Source organism: Melanostigma gelatinosum, assembly GCF_949748355.1.
Source record: "Melanostigma gelatinosum genome assembly, chromosome: 23".
In the NCBI taxonomy this organism is placed as follows: domain Eukaryota; kingdom Metazoa; phylum Chordata; class Actinopteri; order Perciformes; family Zoarcidae; genus Melanostigma; species Melanostigma gelatinosum.
Window position 1 is genome coordinate 15,349,295 of NC_136656.1, and position 15,379 is coordinate 15,364,673.

Here is a 15,379-nt window from a genome sequence, read left to right on the forward strand (position 1 = left end):
GTACCTTCCCACTAAAGCTAAATTCTGGCTCACATACAGCTTGCTCAAAGCTCCCAGCTCTCTGTTCCTCCTGTGAAAAAACACTGTGTGGTGCTTATTTTTGCTGCATTCAAACTGCGCTATTCCTTCCAGGAGGAGGTCAGAGGTCAGTTTCAGAAATACTGTAGCACCACACTGGAAGTATGGGTACTCACTGTCCTGCTTATGGACAGTTCAGGGGATGTCCTGTTTGTTTCTTTTGCTAAGGAATGGTGTTTCATTGGCTGTAAAGGTCACCGTTTGCATCTAATTTTCATTAGCAGGCTCTTTCACAGTTTCATTTGTCCTTCCCTTCATCACAGTCTGTCACTCAGTCCCTTACAGCAGCACCCTGCACACAGTTTCACACGTAGAATGCAAAGATCAGAGGAAACAATGCAGCCCTGAGGATGCATAAAATGAGCAGCGACACCGCAGCACTGATGTCTTCTTCAAATGATCACAAATAATCCTGGTCGTATGGTTCCGACTGACCTGCAGTCAGCTGTTGTCTGGCTGCTGCAGAGAACTGCATTGCATCACTCAGACACACGACTGCTGGAGCTTTCTGCAACAGCGCCGCTATCACCTTAAGGACCATCCTAATGCTTCTCCATGTTTCAGTCCACAATCTACACATAATACCAACAACATTACAGACAGCTTCAATGAAAACGTCTAAAGTCAACTTGCAGAGACTTGAAGCAAGTGATAGATGGTGCGGTTTTATACAAATGTTTGAGTGTGTGAGTGAGTGTATGTGTGTGTGTGGGGGGGCATTGCAAGTCTATGTATCACTTATTCATCACATTTTCTCCACTGGAAAGCCCCCCTAGCATCACAGTTTCTCCACTGGAAGGACACCCTAGAGAGCTTCAGCATAGGCATCCAAGAGTGCACTTCTGTTAGCCTGGAAAGACTTGTTTATACAGCCTCATACATGCTCTTACAGGGTTACTATTATTTCCTAGCAGCAATGCAAAAAGCAGCCATTTTCACAATCAAGCCTGTCTGATAATATCCTCACATTCCCTCCAGAGCTGCAGAGTCACATGATGTAAGACCTTGCCCTCATCATCGTTCTCCAACTGGCGGGTTGCTATAGTGACACTGAGACCAACAGGACTCTCAGACAAGTGGGGCTTTTGCATGGATGATACTTAACATTGCAGAGAAAGGGAGAATTGTGGCAGTCAGCTTCCTGCAGAAATAGTTTCATAACTCCTGGTTATAAGGAGCTTAGTCACTGTCCTTGATGGGTAAATGTTTTGAATGTGCTGTACATATCAGAAGAAGAAAGAAACACTGTAAGAGGCCTACAGTTACATGAAGGTCATGTTTGGGGTGAGTCTGCAATGAATAGGAACCTTAGTCAGGCATGAAGGTCAGTGCTTTCCTGCTTCTTTCACCACAGTTAGTACATTTTAGAATTATGTTACGTACACATACACAAATATATATAACCAAATATAACCAAAGTGAATAATGTGTATCTTTTAGTATTATGTGTCCTTTCTATAACATGTTCCCGCTCATAGACCTTTACTTCATGACTTCATCAAACCTCCCAAGCATGACAAAGCCCACATTCACATTACACCAAACATTCATTTAAAGAAGTCACCGTCTTCATCTGAGGAGCGCGAGGAGCTTTATCAACAATAAAAAATAACCTCCCCCACCCCTGCACACATGACGTGAGAGACCAGTGCCCGGGCTGGGGGCATCATTGCCCCTCCCAGTTTCCACGGTGACCAGCACTGCCCTCTCTGGAGGTAACCATGACAGCAAGACACTGTCTGTCAGCAGAGCTAGCAAAACAAGCACAGATGAAGGACATTGCTTCCTTTAGAACTGTCTATGAACACAGCCGTACGATAGGGCATCATTCACATGTGAGATACTGGATCTTCATGTTTGAGTGATCCAAGAAAACAAATACAAAGGAAAACACACACACACACACACACTACTCTGATGTTAACGCATTCATTATGTTTAGTGAGTAGCTCCCATACTAACACTTCAAGTGTCTCACTTGTGGAGGCCTATGACTGTTGACACAAATAGTTGATGTCATCACTGGCATGCCTAAGATATCACTGTCATAGCAGAGATGTTCCACTTGCTTCAAGAAAGACACTGTCATCCCTGTACCTAAATAGCTTGCCGTGTCCGGCCTAAATGACTACCGCCCCCTGGCACTCACCCCCTTTCTGATGAAATGATATGAGAAACTCGCTCTCCAGCACAAAAAAGAAGTACATCACTGGTACCCATCTACCGAGCATCAGGGATATTGGTGACAAAAAAGTATCCAAAGGATATTAAAAGACAAAACCCATAAAGATACAGAAGTTTCAGCTGTTGTGCACTAGATTACTGAGAAGCTTCTTCCCTCAGGCTGTGAGACTCATCCTCCCTACTCCATCATAAAAACGTTTTGTTTTGCTTTTCTTATGTAGCATACAACATGGACTACAACTGCATTTACAACAGATGCACCTTAACTGTATATCTCTATTAGTCATATAGAATTTCAAGATTGCATCAATTACCATGAGAATACAATACCAGCACATAAGCTAAAACACTCCTGCCCCCCTTGGCTCCGCGGTCGGGCCCCTTCCTCCCCTCTCCCGAGGCACCGACCTCCGCGTCTGCCGGCACTCTTCCCAACCCACATGGGGGCCCTCAAGGGCCAGGGCTGGAGTGTTGGAGGTGCGGGCAGCCCGGTCACTTCCGGAGGGAATGTCCACTGATGGAGGTGGGCCAGGTGGTTCGGGTTGCCGGCCCTCCAACGCCCTCCCCCGGTCCAGGGTCGACGTACCGCATTCCGGTAAGGATTCAGGGGGGTATACATCAGGCAATGGTGGATACTGGCTGTACGCAGTCGATGATTCACCAGAGCCTGGTTCGGCCCGGGGCATTGGTGGAGGCATTGTGGGTAAAAATTAAGTGTGTGCATGGGGATATTCACGAATATCCCGTGGTGCCAGTAGAAATGAGACACATGGGGAGAAAACATAGTCTGAAGGTTGCGGTTAGCTCCCACCTTACGCACCCCCTGATCTTGGGAACGGATTGGCCAGGGTTTGGTAAATTAATGGGGCGGGGTGCGGGGGTGCGTTCACGACAGACAGGGTCATGCGGTATGTGTGCTGTGCTCAGCGGTGACGCGAGGTTGTCCGACGCTGCAGATGGGGAGGGGGAACCAGCAGAGCCTCCCGTGGAGACTCCGCTGGGTCCCGAACTACACTCCATGGAAAATTTTCCACTTGAGCAGTCTCGGGATGATACTCTACGCTCAGCCTTTGACCAGGTGATACGAATTGATGGTCAGTTGGTGCGCCCTGACGCAGCACAGTCATACCCGCACTTTTCATTGATTAGGGACAGACTGTATAGAGTGAGTCGTGACACTCAGTCAGGTCAGGAAAATACCCAGTTGTTGGTGCAGAGAAGCCGCCAGGAAATTATTTTCCAGGCGGCTCACTATAACCCGATGGCTGGCCACATGGGATATGAGAAAACACTGGACCGGATAATGGCCCGATTTTATTGGCCAGGCATTCGGGGTGATCTGCGCCGTTGGTGTGCAACCTGCCCAGAGTGTCAGTTGGTAAACCAGCCGGCCATTCCGAGGGCACCTTTGCGTCCTCTGCCGTTAATGGAGGTCCCATTTGAGCGTATCGTCATGGACCTCATCGGGCCATTTCACCGGAGTGCACGCGGATATCGCTTTGTGTTAGTCCTAGTGGATTACGCAACACGATATCCCGAGGCACTGCCGTTGCGCAACATTTCTGCAAGGAGTGTCGCGCAGGCTCTGTTTCAGGTCATCTCCCGAGTCGGAATCCCGAAAGAGATTCTGACTGACCAGGGCACCTCGTTCATGTCACGCACACTGAGAGAACTTTACGGATTACTGGGCATTAAATCTATTCGGACCAGTGTGTACCACCCCCAGACCGACGGTCTGGTGGAGCGTCTGAATAAGACTTTAAAATCCATGATCCGTAAATTTATTCACGACGATGTCCGTAATTGGGATAAATGGCTTGATCCTCTGTTGTTTGCAGTGCGGGAGGTTCCCCAGGCCTCCACGGGATTTTCTCCCTTTGAACTACTGTTTGGCAGGACACCACGGGGGGTGCTCGATCTGATTAAAGAAAACTGGGAGGAGGGTCCGAGCACCGGGAAAAGTGAGATCCAATACGTCCTGGACCTGCGAGCAAAACTCCACACACTGGGTCGACTGTCACGTGAGCATTTTCTCCAGGCCCAGGACCGTCAACAGCGGCTGTACAACAGAGGGGCCAAGCTGAGACAATTCGCACCGGGAGAAAAGGTACTTGTATTGCTTCCTTCTTCCAGCTCTAAACTTCTCGCCAAGTGGCAAGGACCCTTTGTGGTCACACGCCGGGTGGGGGATGTCGACTATGAGGTGGTGCGTTCTGACAGGGGCGGAGCTACTTAGATCTACCACCTCAACCTCCTAAAAGCATGGAGAGAGGCGGAGTCTGTGTCTCTGGTGTCTGCGGTTCCTGAGAGGGAGGAGCTGGGGCCAGAGGTTCCAAAATCCTCCGATCCAACCTCGCTCATTTGTGAAGCCCACCTCTCCGGGACCCAGAGAACAGACATTGCACAGTTGCAGGAACAGTTTGTCGATGTGTTCTCCCTCCTGCCAGGGCGCACAAACCTCATAATGCACCACATTGAGACTCCTCCGGGCGTGACGGTGTGGTTACTACCCTACAGGTTACCTGAACACAAAAGAAAAGTGGTTCAGAGGGAATTAGCGGCTATGCTGGAGATGGGGGCAATAGAAGAGTCCAACAGTGCCTGGTGTAGCCCCATTGTTCTGGTTGTCAAGAAGGATGGGTCTATACGGTTCTGTGTGGACTATCGCAGGGTGAATGATGTGTCACGATTTGATGCTTACCCAATGCCCCGGGTCGACGACCTCCTGGACCGACTAGGCACTGCACGGGTTTTTACGACACTGGATTTAACCAAGGGCTACTGGCAGATTCCTTTGTCGCCAGAGTCCAGGGAAAAAACGGCCTTCTCCACTCCGTTTGGGTTATACCAATTCACCACACTTCCCTTTGGGTTGTTCGGTGCCCCAGCCACTTTTCAACGCCTCATGGACCGGGTGCTGCGTCCACGTGCTGCGTATGCTGCCGCCTACTTGGATGATGTGATCATACACAGCACCACCTGGGCGGAGCATGTGCAGTGTGTGGGGGCGGTGCTGGAGTCCCTGAGGCAGGCGGGGCTCACCGCCAACCCGGGGAAGTGTGCGGTTGGACGGAGGGAGGTACGGTATCTGGAGTACCACTTGGGTGGCGGGCAGGTGCGCCCTCAGGTGGACAAGACTGCGGCTATCGCAGCCAGCCTGCTGCCCAAGACCAAAAAAAGAGGTTAGGGGGTTTTTGGGGCTGGCGGGTTATTACAGGCGGTTCATCCCCAACTTCGCGGATCTGACCAGCCCCTTGACCGACCTGACCCGGAAAGGTGCCTCAGATCCGGTCCAGTGGTCGGAGCAGTGCCAGTTGGCGTTTGAGCAGGTAAAACACGCCCTCTGTGGGGAACCACTCCTTCTTACACCTAACTTCTCTTTGCCCTTTACTCTGCAGACTGACGCATCGAACAGAGGGCTGGGGGCCGTTTTGTCCCAGTGGGTAGAGGGGGTTGACCGCCCGGTGCTCTACATCAGCCGGAAGCTATCCGAGAGGGAGACCAGGTACAGCACGGTGGAAAAGGAGTGCCTGGCCATCCGGTGGGCGGTCGACTCCCTGCGCTACTACCTCCTGGGATGCTCTTTCACCCTCTGTTCGGACCACGCCCCGCTCCAGTGGCTCCACCGCATGAAGGATACTAACGCCCGGATCACTCGGTGGTATCTGGCTTTGCAGCCGTTTAACTTCAAGGTGGTCCATAGGCCGGGGGCGCAGATGGTCGTGGCAGACTTCCTCTCTCGCCCTCAAGGGGGGGGGGGGGAGTAGGTCAGGCCGGATGGCTCCCCGGCCTAAGTCGGGCGGTGGGGGTATGTGGTGGTGGGCGTGGGTGGCTCAGCTGTGGAGGGGGCGGAGTGTGGGAGTGGTTCGGGGAACGGTGCCGGTAAGGGACTTAATTAGGCGCAGCTGGAACGGATCCTGATTGTCTCACTCACAACTGCATTTAATCCCACAGTAGAGACGGAGGCGAGGGACGGACAGGACGGAAAGCTCCTGCGGCGTGTGCTCGGAGGCGAGGTAGGAGAGCACCCGGCCAGGCCCGTTAGGGTTTAAAACAATAAAGAACCATTGAAACCGTCATTCCACCGTGTGCTGGCGTCATTGTGCTCCCCAGACCCACCGGGTAGCAGAGAACCTGCTACACACACATTAGTCCATGAACACACCCAGCGTTTATGAGATGACAACAGCACGTCAGTCAGTGCAACTAATAATAATCAGTATATCCACAAAACCCCACATTTAGCAAAATAATATACTTGGAGGTGTGAGGTTTTCACCCCAAAGCGAAACCAACGATATAATCAAATAGTACAGACCATTCATGCAGAGTATAAATAACTTGCTCTAATTAATTATCCTCAAGCTGATGTAACTGGAGCTACAGTAGGTCCTGATACACCACATCCATCTTCCCCGTTTCCATTCCCTTCATTACCATTATGATCAACAGCAGCACAGAGCTTTGGAAGACATCTTGGAAATGGCCCAGACAATCAGAAGAAACAGTGCATCAGTGCAGGACCCGGGGGCTGTTTGTTTAGATGTAAATGCATAAGGCTGAGGGAGCATCCATGTTCTGTTTTTTAGTATTCAACTGCACCAAAATAATGAATGAATGAATACTAATATTCATTTAGTATGAAGGATATTCAATAGGGAAGTATTACGTGATTGGGGTGAAAATGGCAATTATGACTTCATACTATGTCATATGGCATCTGCTGTTTAGCAGAATCATCTAAACTGAGTGTTTGCTATCAAGGAATGTTTAGTTGAAATGATGTATGCTATTGGATGAATAGATGAATTCCCTTTTCCAATACATGCTTGAGGATTACCTTTGTAATGTTTGACTAAAATAAAACTTCTTTATATTAGTCCTGCAGCATTATCTTTATTCATTTCCCACGAAACATTTGCATATTTGCTACAGCTCATACATAGGAGGACATGACTTTAAAGATGCACACGACTAGTTTGTCCGTGTGGATGGTCAAGGATCATGGGTCAAACCGTAGAGCTCAGAATAGACCATGTCCAACAACCAATACAAACATCCACTTAGAGAGACCGCCTCACTGTTGCCACACTGTTTCACTGACTTTTCTCTTTCTCTTATCGTCTCTCTTTTATCCTTTGAGATAATAGAAGCTCAGCTGGAACCTGCAGCCAGGTCGCTGCAGGCTGTCAGGTCAATGTCTCCTGCTACACACGGGCCAATTACAGCCGTCTGGACCCTCCTGTGCCAGTTGCTGGGCTTCATCAGGCAAAATAGACACTACAACGTTTTGGGTTGTTTTCTCGACCCGTTCTCTTTCCAACTGGTCACATACTGGAGCTTGGTCAGGACCCTTGGCATCTCCTCCTGGTTAGCCCAGAGCATCAAACTATAACTATCCACTACGTCCCAATAAACATGTGGTTAACGAAGAAACTAAAACTGTTTTAGGCAACAAAACCACTTTGTTAGATTCAGGAAAAAACATCATAATTGGGCTTGAAATAAGTGCTGAAACAAAGTCACATGTAAACAACGTAACATGAGGATGGAAAACATGGCACAAACATCACTAACGTGACTTCAAAATAACATTGGTCACGACACTGGTTCCCTGGTTTATTTGAACCATCCCAGTCACAACCCACCTGCCCTGTGAGGGTTTAGTCACTCATCATACTACATCACCTCCAGAATCGATGACGACTGTGTTCTTTATGGCACATCATCCAAAATCCTAAATAAACTCCAGTACATCCAGAACTCTGCTGCTCGCCTGCACCCGCTCCCGTGATCACATCACCCCTGTTCTCCAGAACCTCCACTGGCAACAATGTTCAACAATGTTCAACAATGTTCAACAATGTTCAACAATGGATCCAATTCAACAATGAATTCAATTCAATTCAATTCAATTCAATTCAACAATGGATCCAATTCAAAATCCTTCTCCTCACTCACAAAGCCCTCCACAATCAGGCCCCCTCCTACCTCACCGACCTGCTTTACCACCACACTCCATCCCGCCGGCTCCGCTCCTCTGATGCCAACCTCCTGTCCCTTCCGCTCAGGACCAAGCACCGGACATGGGGCGACAGAGCCTTCTCCATATCTGTCCCCTCCCTCTGGAACTCTCTCCCCAAACACATCCCAGACTGCACTGACCTTTCCACATTCAAATCACAAATCAAAACTCACCTGTTCAAAACTGCTTTTAATGTGTGACCGATATTATGTGTTTTACAATTTTAGTGTATAGCTTTCTTTTATATGATGATTTTAATGTAGTGTCTTTGAGAATTATGAAAAGCGCTCAATAAATAAAATGTATGATTATTATTATCACACTCCCTGAGCATTTTCTCTGAGCATGAACTAATGACGCGGATGAGGTTTACATTGTAGTTACTTGAAAGCCTGGTGCATCTCATACAGATGCCAAAGGGTTCCTTTAGGGTTCCTTTAGGGTTCCTTTGGGGTTCCTCGGTATCAGATGGCGAGGGCCGTGACGAATGCTGGCCTACTACAAGTTGGTACATGAGATATGAGAACATTTTGACAGTAAATGTTAAGGGTAAGCAAAAGAAGTCTGATGTTTTGACCATATGAGCACAAGACCTAAGACCTTTAGTTTACAATTGCCCTTATGTATATTGTATGTATATTGTACATCATATTTGTATTTTACCCATATTAACCAGGATATTCCCACTGAGATTTAAAATCTCTTGAAAGGACTAACAGGTAGGTTTGCATGTTTTAGCTGGTTGGCTACGAATCATAAGAATCGTCATTGCTGCTGATCATTTTAGAATGCATACCAAGTGTTTACATTGATTTATTATCTTCCAGGAGGAATTTGGCGAGAAACAGGTCATTTAACACACTTTTTTCACTCTCTTGTTAGTTCTGGTTTGGTGAAAAATATCTGTCCCTGCAGCTGCTAAATGCGTTGAAATAAACTCAAGAGCTGCATAAAATCCCTCCTACGCACTGATATTAAGCAGATCTCAGTGTGTAGTGTGTTCACACAGGAACATTGAGAAGTCCAGAAACCAAAAATATTGCAGACTAAATACAGTACGATGCAATGCACAAAGGATATGAAAGAGCAGCTCACATGGGGAAAACAATGTGTAGGTGCTAGTGGTGGTAAAACCAACAAATAAGTATTAAATCTTAAGAAAAACATTTGCGTTTAGTTAAATTTTCAGTAGCGTTCAAAGTTGCAGTTTGAATCACAGCCGACGTCACACGTAGTGTATCATTTCCTGTTCATATAAAATGTATGGTTATATAAAACAGTATCAAAAGTTGTTTTTGCCTGAGACAAAAGTTGGATGACTTTAACATGTAAAGCCACCGGTATGACATGTGAATACTTATGAAGCCAGGTATTTGTCACGGTCATCCTGGCAATATATCCAAACTACTGGTGCCCTTTAACAATGCACTGAAATGTGTCTGGAACCTACACTTTGAACTCATACATGAGCTGACCAGGCTTTGTGTTCAACAAGAACCGCCCCTATCTGTGATTAAATGAGACTACTGCCAAATACTTTGAGATACAACTTTGCAACTCAGGGATATCGGAAAAAAAGTTCCAGCATCTTAAAGTCAGAGGAAAACTGCCACAAAAAAATCACTTAATCCTAAAAATGAACGAACGGTGAAAAGTAACTCAAACGACACAAAAAAAAAGCAGCCGAAACCAAGCTGACGCTGAGCGTAATCTGCTGTGCGTAATGCCGCTGGCAGCGTGCTCCTCGGTTTTATACTTACAATAACTTTCATTCCCATTGGCCGACCTCCATGGTACATACCTCTCTGTATTCGTTAGAGCCAATATAATTGAGTGAATCACTTGAAAATGAGTGACAGCACTGTTAGCCAGTCAAAATCATCAAGTCTCCGAAAATAGTGAACTGCAGGTTCCGGGGTAGAGAGCAGGTTCCTCCTTCCCCTGTGGGGTGAAATCACCCCTCCCAAAGGAAAGGTGTGTCTCTGTTGCTAGACAGGAAGTCCGTTGAACCTTTTCCGGGGATATTCAATTTTTCTTCTTGAAATCGTCAAAAGTGAGTCATATTTATGATCATAAAACGATAATGTGATTTGTGTTGCTGGTGTCTGTTGGCTCATATCTCAGCGATAGTATGACGGAGAGAAATGTTACAGTTATGCCCGTAACCGTTGTGTTCGTGGCGTGCTTTCTGCTATCTCGCTTTGTTTGTTAGCATCAAGCTACGATTGCTAAGTCCGGAAATGTCCCAAGTGTGTACACTCCTGGCGAAATATGAATATGGTATTGTAGTTATGCTAAGGTTAGAGGACTGAGTTGTGTTTGGAGTATGTTCAAATGGCTTTTATATTATTTTATCCCAGGTTCTGACGTTTCACGTGGTATGCGACATCATTCTATTCATTTTCATAATTAATGTGTTCAATGGTCCAAAAATGACACAGTCTAGGGTCTCCTATTAAGGGGACCCTAGACATTAAGAGGAAACAAACAAAATGTTGTCGCCCCACTGATATATATTCTTACAGAATACATCAGCTGTACTTTCTATGTTGTATTCCCAGCAGCAGCCACGGCATGCTGCTAAAGTCATTACATAGCTTTTCAAATTAGCCACGAGAGTCCACACGCTGCTGTTCAGGATAACGTTAGGAGCACAAATGTCACACTGGCCACAGGTTAAAGGGTGAGGAGAGCAATGCTAACTCATCCCACCCCACGTACACACAAGCTCCTCAAACACCTTTGTGTATCTCCTGCTAACACCTTTTGCAAGACACCAGTCTGTACTGATTTTGAAGGCATGGCAAGTTTATTTGTATAGCACATTTCAACAACAAGGTAATTCAAAGTGCTTCACATAAAACCATTAAAAGCATCAAAACATAAGGCAAAAGAAAAGGAGATTTAAAAACAATTCAGAACATTCATTGCATTAAAACATTTTTTTTTTAAACAGTGTAAGAAATAAAATACAGTAGTAAAATGCAGAAATGCAGGAAATTGATTAATATATTAATTGAATGTGGTTCAATTAAAGGCAGCAGCAAACAGAAAAGTCTTCAATCTTGATTTAAATGAGCTGAGGGTCTCAGCAGACCTGCAGCTTTCTGGGACTTTGTTCCAGATATGTGGAGCAGAAAAACTGAACGCTGCTTCTCCATGTTTAGTTCTGACTCTGGGAACAGAAAGTAGACCGGTCCCAGACGACCTGAGGGGTCGGGATGGTTCATAAGGTAGCAGCAGATCGGAGATGTATTTTGGCCCTAAACCATTCAGTGCTTTGTAAACCAACAGCAGGATTTTAAAGTCAATTCTTTGTTGGACAGGAAGCCAGTGCAAAGACCTCAGAACTGGAGTGATGTGATCCACCCTCCTGGTCTTAGTGAGGACTCGAGCTGCAGCGTTCTGACGGACTTTTTACAGAGACCTGTAAACACACCGTTACAGTAGTCCAGTCTGCTGAAGATAAATGCGTGGACAAGTTTTTCCAAATCCTGTTGAGACATAAGTCCTCTAATCCTTGATATATTCTTCAGGTGATAGTAGGCTGATTTTGTAATTGTCTTGATATGGCTGTTCAGGTTGAGGTCTGAATCCATAACTACACCTAGATTTCTGGCTTGGTTTGTGGGTTTTAACATCAGTGACTGAAGCTGAGCGGTGATTTTCAATTGTTCGTCCATGGTACCAAAAACAATTACTTCTGTTTTATCTTTGTTTAATTGAAGAAACTTCTGGCACATCCAGTTGTTGATTTGTTCAATGCAGTTACCCAGCCCTTGTATGGGATTATAGTCCCCTGGTGACATAGTTATGTAGATTTGTGTGTCGTCTGCATAATTATGACAACACACTTTGTTGTTTTCCATAATCTGAGCTAGTGGAAGCATGTAGATGTTGAACAGAAGAGGCCCCAGTATTGAACCTTGGGGAACACCACATGTCATTTTAGTCAGCTCTGATGTGTAATCAGCTACAGACACAAAGTATTCTCGGTCCTTCAAGTAGGATTCAAACCAGGTAAGTGCTGTGCCAGAGAGTCCCACCCAGATTTTTAGTCTTTCTAGGAGTATGGCATGGTCGACCGTGTCGAATGCAGCACTGAGAGCCAGTAACACTAAGACTGAACTTCTGCCATTGTCTATGTTTAAGTGGATGTCGTTGAAAACCTTAACAAGAGCAGTTTCAGTGCTGTGGTGCTGTCGAAAGCCTGACTGGAAAACATCAAAGCAGTTATTTACGGCCAAGAAGTTGGTCAGCTGTTGGAAAACCGCTTTTTCAATTATTTTACTTAAAAATGGGAGGTTTGATATTGGCCTATAATTTTTCATCGTTGCGGAGTCTAAACTAGCTTTCTTTAGGAGTGATTTAATAACTGCAGTTTTTAGGGCTTGTGGGAAGACACCTGAGAGAAGGGATGTGTTTACAATATGTAAGAGATCAGTGGTCATGCAGTTTGAAATATTTTTGAAAAAGTGTGTTGGTAGAATATCCAAGCAGCAGGAGGATGACTTCAGATGTTGTTTAATGTCTTCTAGGCTTCTACAGTCGATTGAATGAAATTGTGTCATGATATTTGAATGGATGTTATTCAGAGATCGGGTGGTTGGTGTGGAGGCACTGACTGCTTGTCTAATTTTCTGAATTTTGTCAGTAAAAAAGGAGGCAAATTGATTGCATGCCCAGGTAGATTGGAGCTCAGCAGCTACCGACACTGGAGGGTTTGTTAGCCTGTCGACAGTAGCAAATAAGGCACGTGTATTGTTCTTGTTTTTGGTTATGATGTCAGAGAATAATGACTGCCTTGCATTTCTAAGTTCCAAATTATAATTGCGAAGTCTCTCTTTATAGATGTCACAGTGAACCTGGAGATTAGTTTTTCGCCACCTGCGCTCAGCTTTCCTCAGAACAATAAGTCAGAACAATAAGTCCTAGAGCAGTTTACACATGCTTTCAATGAAAACAGAGAAATGCTGCATGCAAGTTGAGCATCTTGTCAGTGACAGATGCAAAAAACAGTCCTGTCATCAAGATTATGCCCAAAATAAAAAATACCTGCGGCTTTAAAAGCAATAGCTGACACTAACTTCTAGGTTTCTGCTTTAAAAAAGTAAATCAAAACGTTCTTGTCTGTAAAGTCTCCTAAAAAGAGCACTTCAGGGGCGCCCTAGTTGCCTGCTGCACCTGCCAGTGTGGGTTCTTACCAGTGTCAGTGGAGGCTGCTCAGGAAAGTGCTCGACACAGTAGTAGTGTGGCAAAGCATTCTGGTCCAGGTAAGACTGGCTCCCGGCAGTCCTCAGGCCGTTGTCCGAGCCACACACCTTGCACATGGCCGCGTTGCCCATGCTGCAAGCTTTACAAGTCTATCCCATGCGAAGGTAAAGGAATCCAAGTGAGTGCATTTAATCAGTCTGATAATCCACTCCGTGCTCCCCTCCCCCTAAAAACCTACAGGCTACCATCCAGGGGGGGGGGGGGCGACCCCCTCAGTCCCTGCCCAATCTCACTTCCCTTCGGCCTCAGCGGCGCTCCTGTCCCTGTCGCACCGCTGCCTCCAGCAGAGTGCTTACTCATTGCTAATTCTTACTCTCTGACCACTGACCAACACCCCCCTAACCCGGCTATTCTTACACCCACCAGCCGAGCTATGCAAGTAGAGAGAAAGAGAGCAGAGAGAGGGTGGTCGGCATGCCAACACAGGAGGGGGCATCGCAGACACATTGAGCATGGACTGACATGTGGCCTATATGTGAAAATGATTTGTGACGATATGCAGTCAAAACCAAGCACTTTATTGCTGCTGCTGATTGGCATGTAAGTGTGAGGCTCCTTTACATATACGACCTGTGTAACCTGCCTCCATGCAACCTTTTCCTAAATGCTGCTAAAGTGCAGCTTTATCTCCAAGAGGAACTGTAAGGAAAAATAATAGGAACAGATTTGTTTTTTAGCAGGAAAATGACTGAAGGAAACATTGAATACTTGTCACTATCTGGCATTAAAGTCTTGGAGGGAACAGATGGCAACAGACTGATTAAATCCATAAATACAAGTATGAGTTGACCAACTGGGGGTCATTCATCACAAGAGTTGACTGGTGACTGGTGAACAACACTTGCAGCATACATGCTTTCCGCACTGGTCCATATTTCCCTTAAGCATTATGTTCACTTCACTTCATGTCCTGGCCTGTTTAATGGAAGCATGGTATGGTCAATCACAGATTATAAGGGTTTGTTGTCTACGCCTGCCCCGCCCAGTGGATTACCGACCCACATAGGGAATGTTAGAGTGTGTGTGTGGGGGGGGTTGGAAGAGGAAGAGGAGGGGAGATGACATGGCATGGTGATCTGCTAATGCAGCTGTGTGTCAGACTGGCCCAGAGCAGGGCTGTATTGATTCACTTGGACTGAATGCAATTACATTCACACAGACCTTTTCATGGCAATTGATTGGTTCCCATCATTAATGGTATGCTGTTTAATAGGAGCTTCAAGTCCCTGCTGTCTCTACATGTCAGTGAATGTCTCGTCCATGGTCAGATGCATGTCTGTATTCACCCCGTGTGTGTGTGTGTGTGTGTTTGTGTGTGTCCTCGTCTGATGACATCAGGGAGGTAAATGTCCCCATTCTCATTGCACTCTTCGAGGTCATGATGAGCACAATACTCATACTGTTGAAAATATCACCCAAACAATTCTCATTCACTGAATATGTTGACCTCGGGAGAAAGACTACTCATTGTTGAGAAGCACAGAAACCACACAAGAAGGCAGCTTTGGACATTTCTATGAATGAATGACTACAGGGTCGGCACGAGGAGAACAGAAAACCATTTAAATATATCCAATTAAAATAAAAAATCATATATGCATTTGGAGTATTGCAATAGTCAATAGAAGAAAAAACTAATGCTACAATCCTTATTTATTTGCATCATAAAGAACCAGATACCGTCTGATTGGTATAATGACGGTAACCTCAGCGTAAGTATGTGTCTTGGAAAAAGTGTAGAACCCCTTAACATGCTCACGAATACTGAAGAACCGTCTTCCTGTTAGATCGATAATGGATGTCAGCTCAAAACAGCAT

At 46.0% G+C, this 15,379-nt stretch overlaps 1 protein-coding gene across 1 annotated transcript in view; it reads right to left on the reverse strand.

Moving 5' to 3' along the window:
* Positions 1-13,815, reverse strand: part of ank2b (ankyrin 2b, neuronal) — a 90,023-nt gene extending 76,208 nt beyond the window's left edge. The window contains 1 exon segment of the mRNA XM_079295340.1: positions 13,492-13,815. Within this exon segment, the coding sequence (XP_079151466.1) occupies positions 13,492-13,632 (141 nt within the window). The 5' untranslated portion in view covers positions 13,633-13,815.
* Between the last annotated feature and the right edge of the window lie 1,564 nt (positions 13,816-15,379).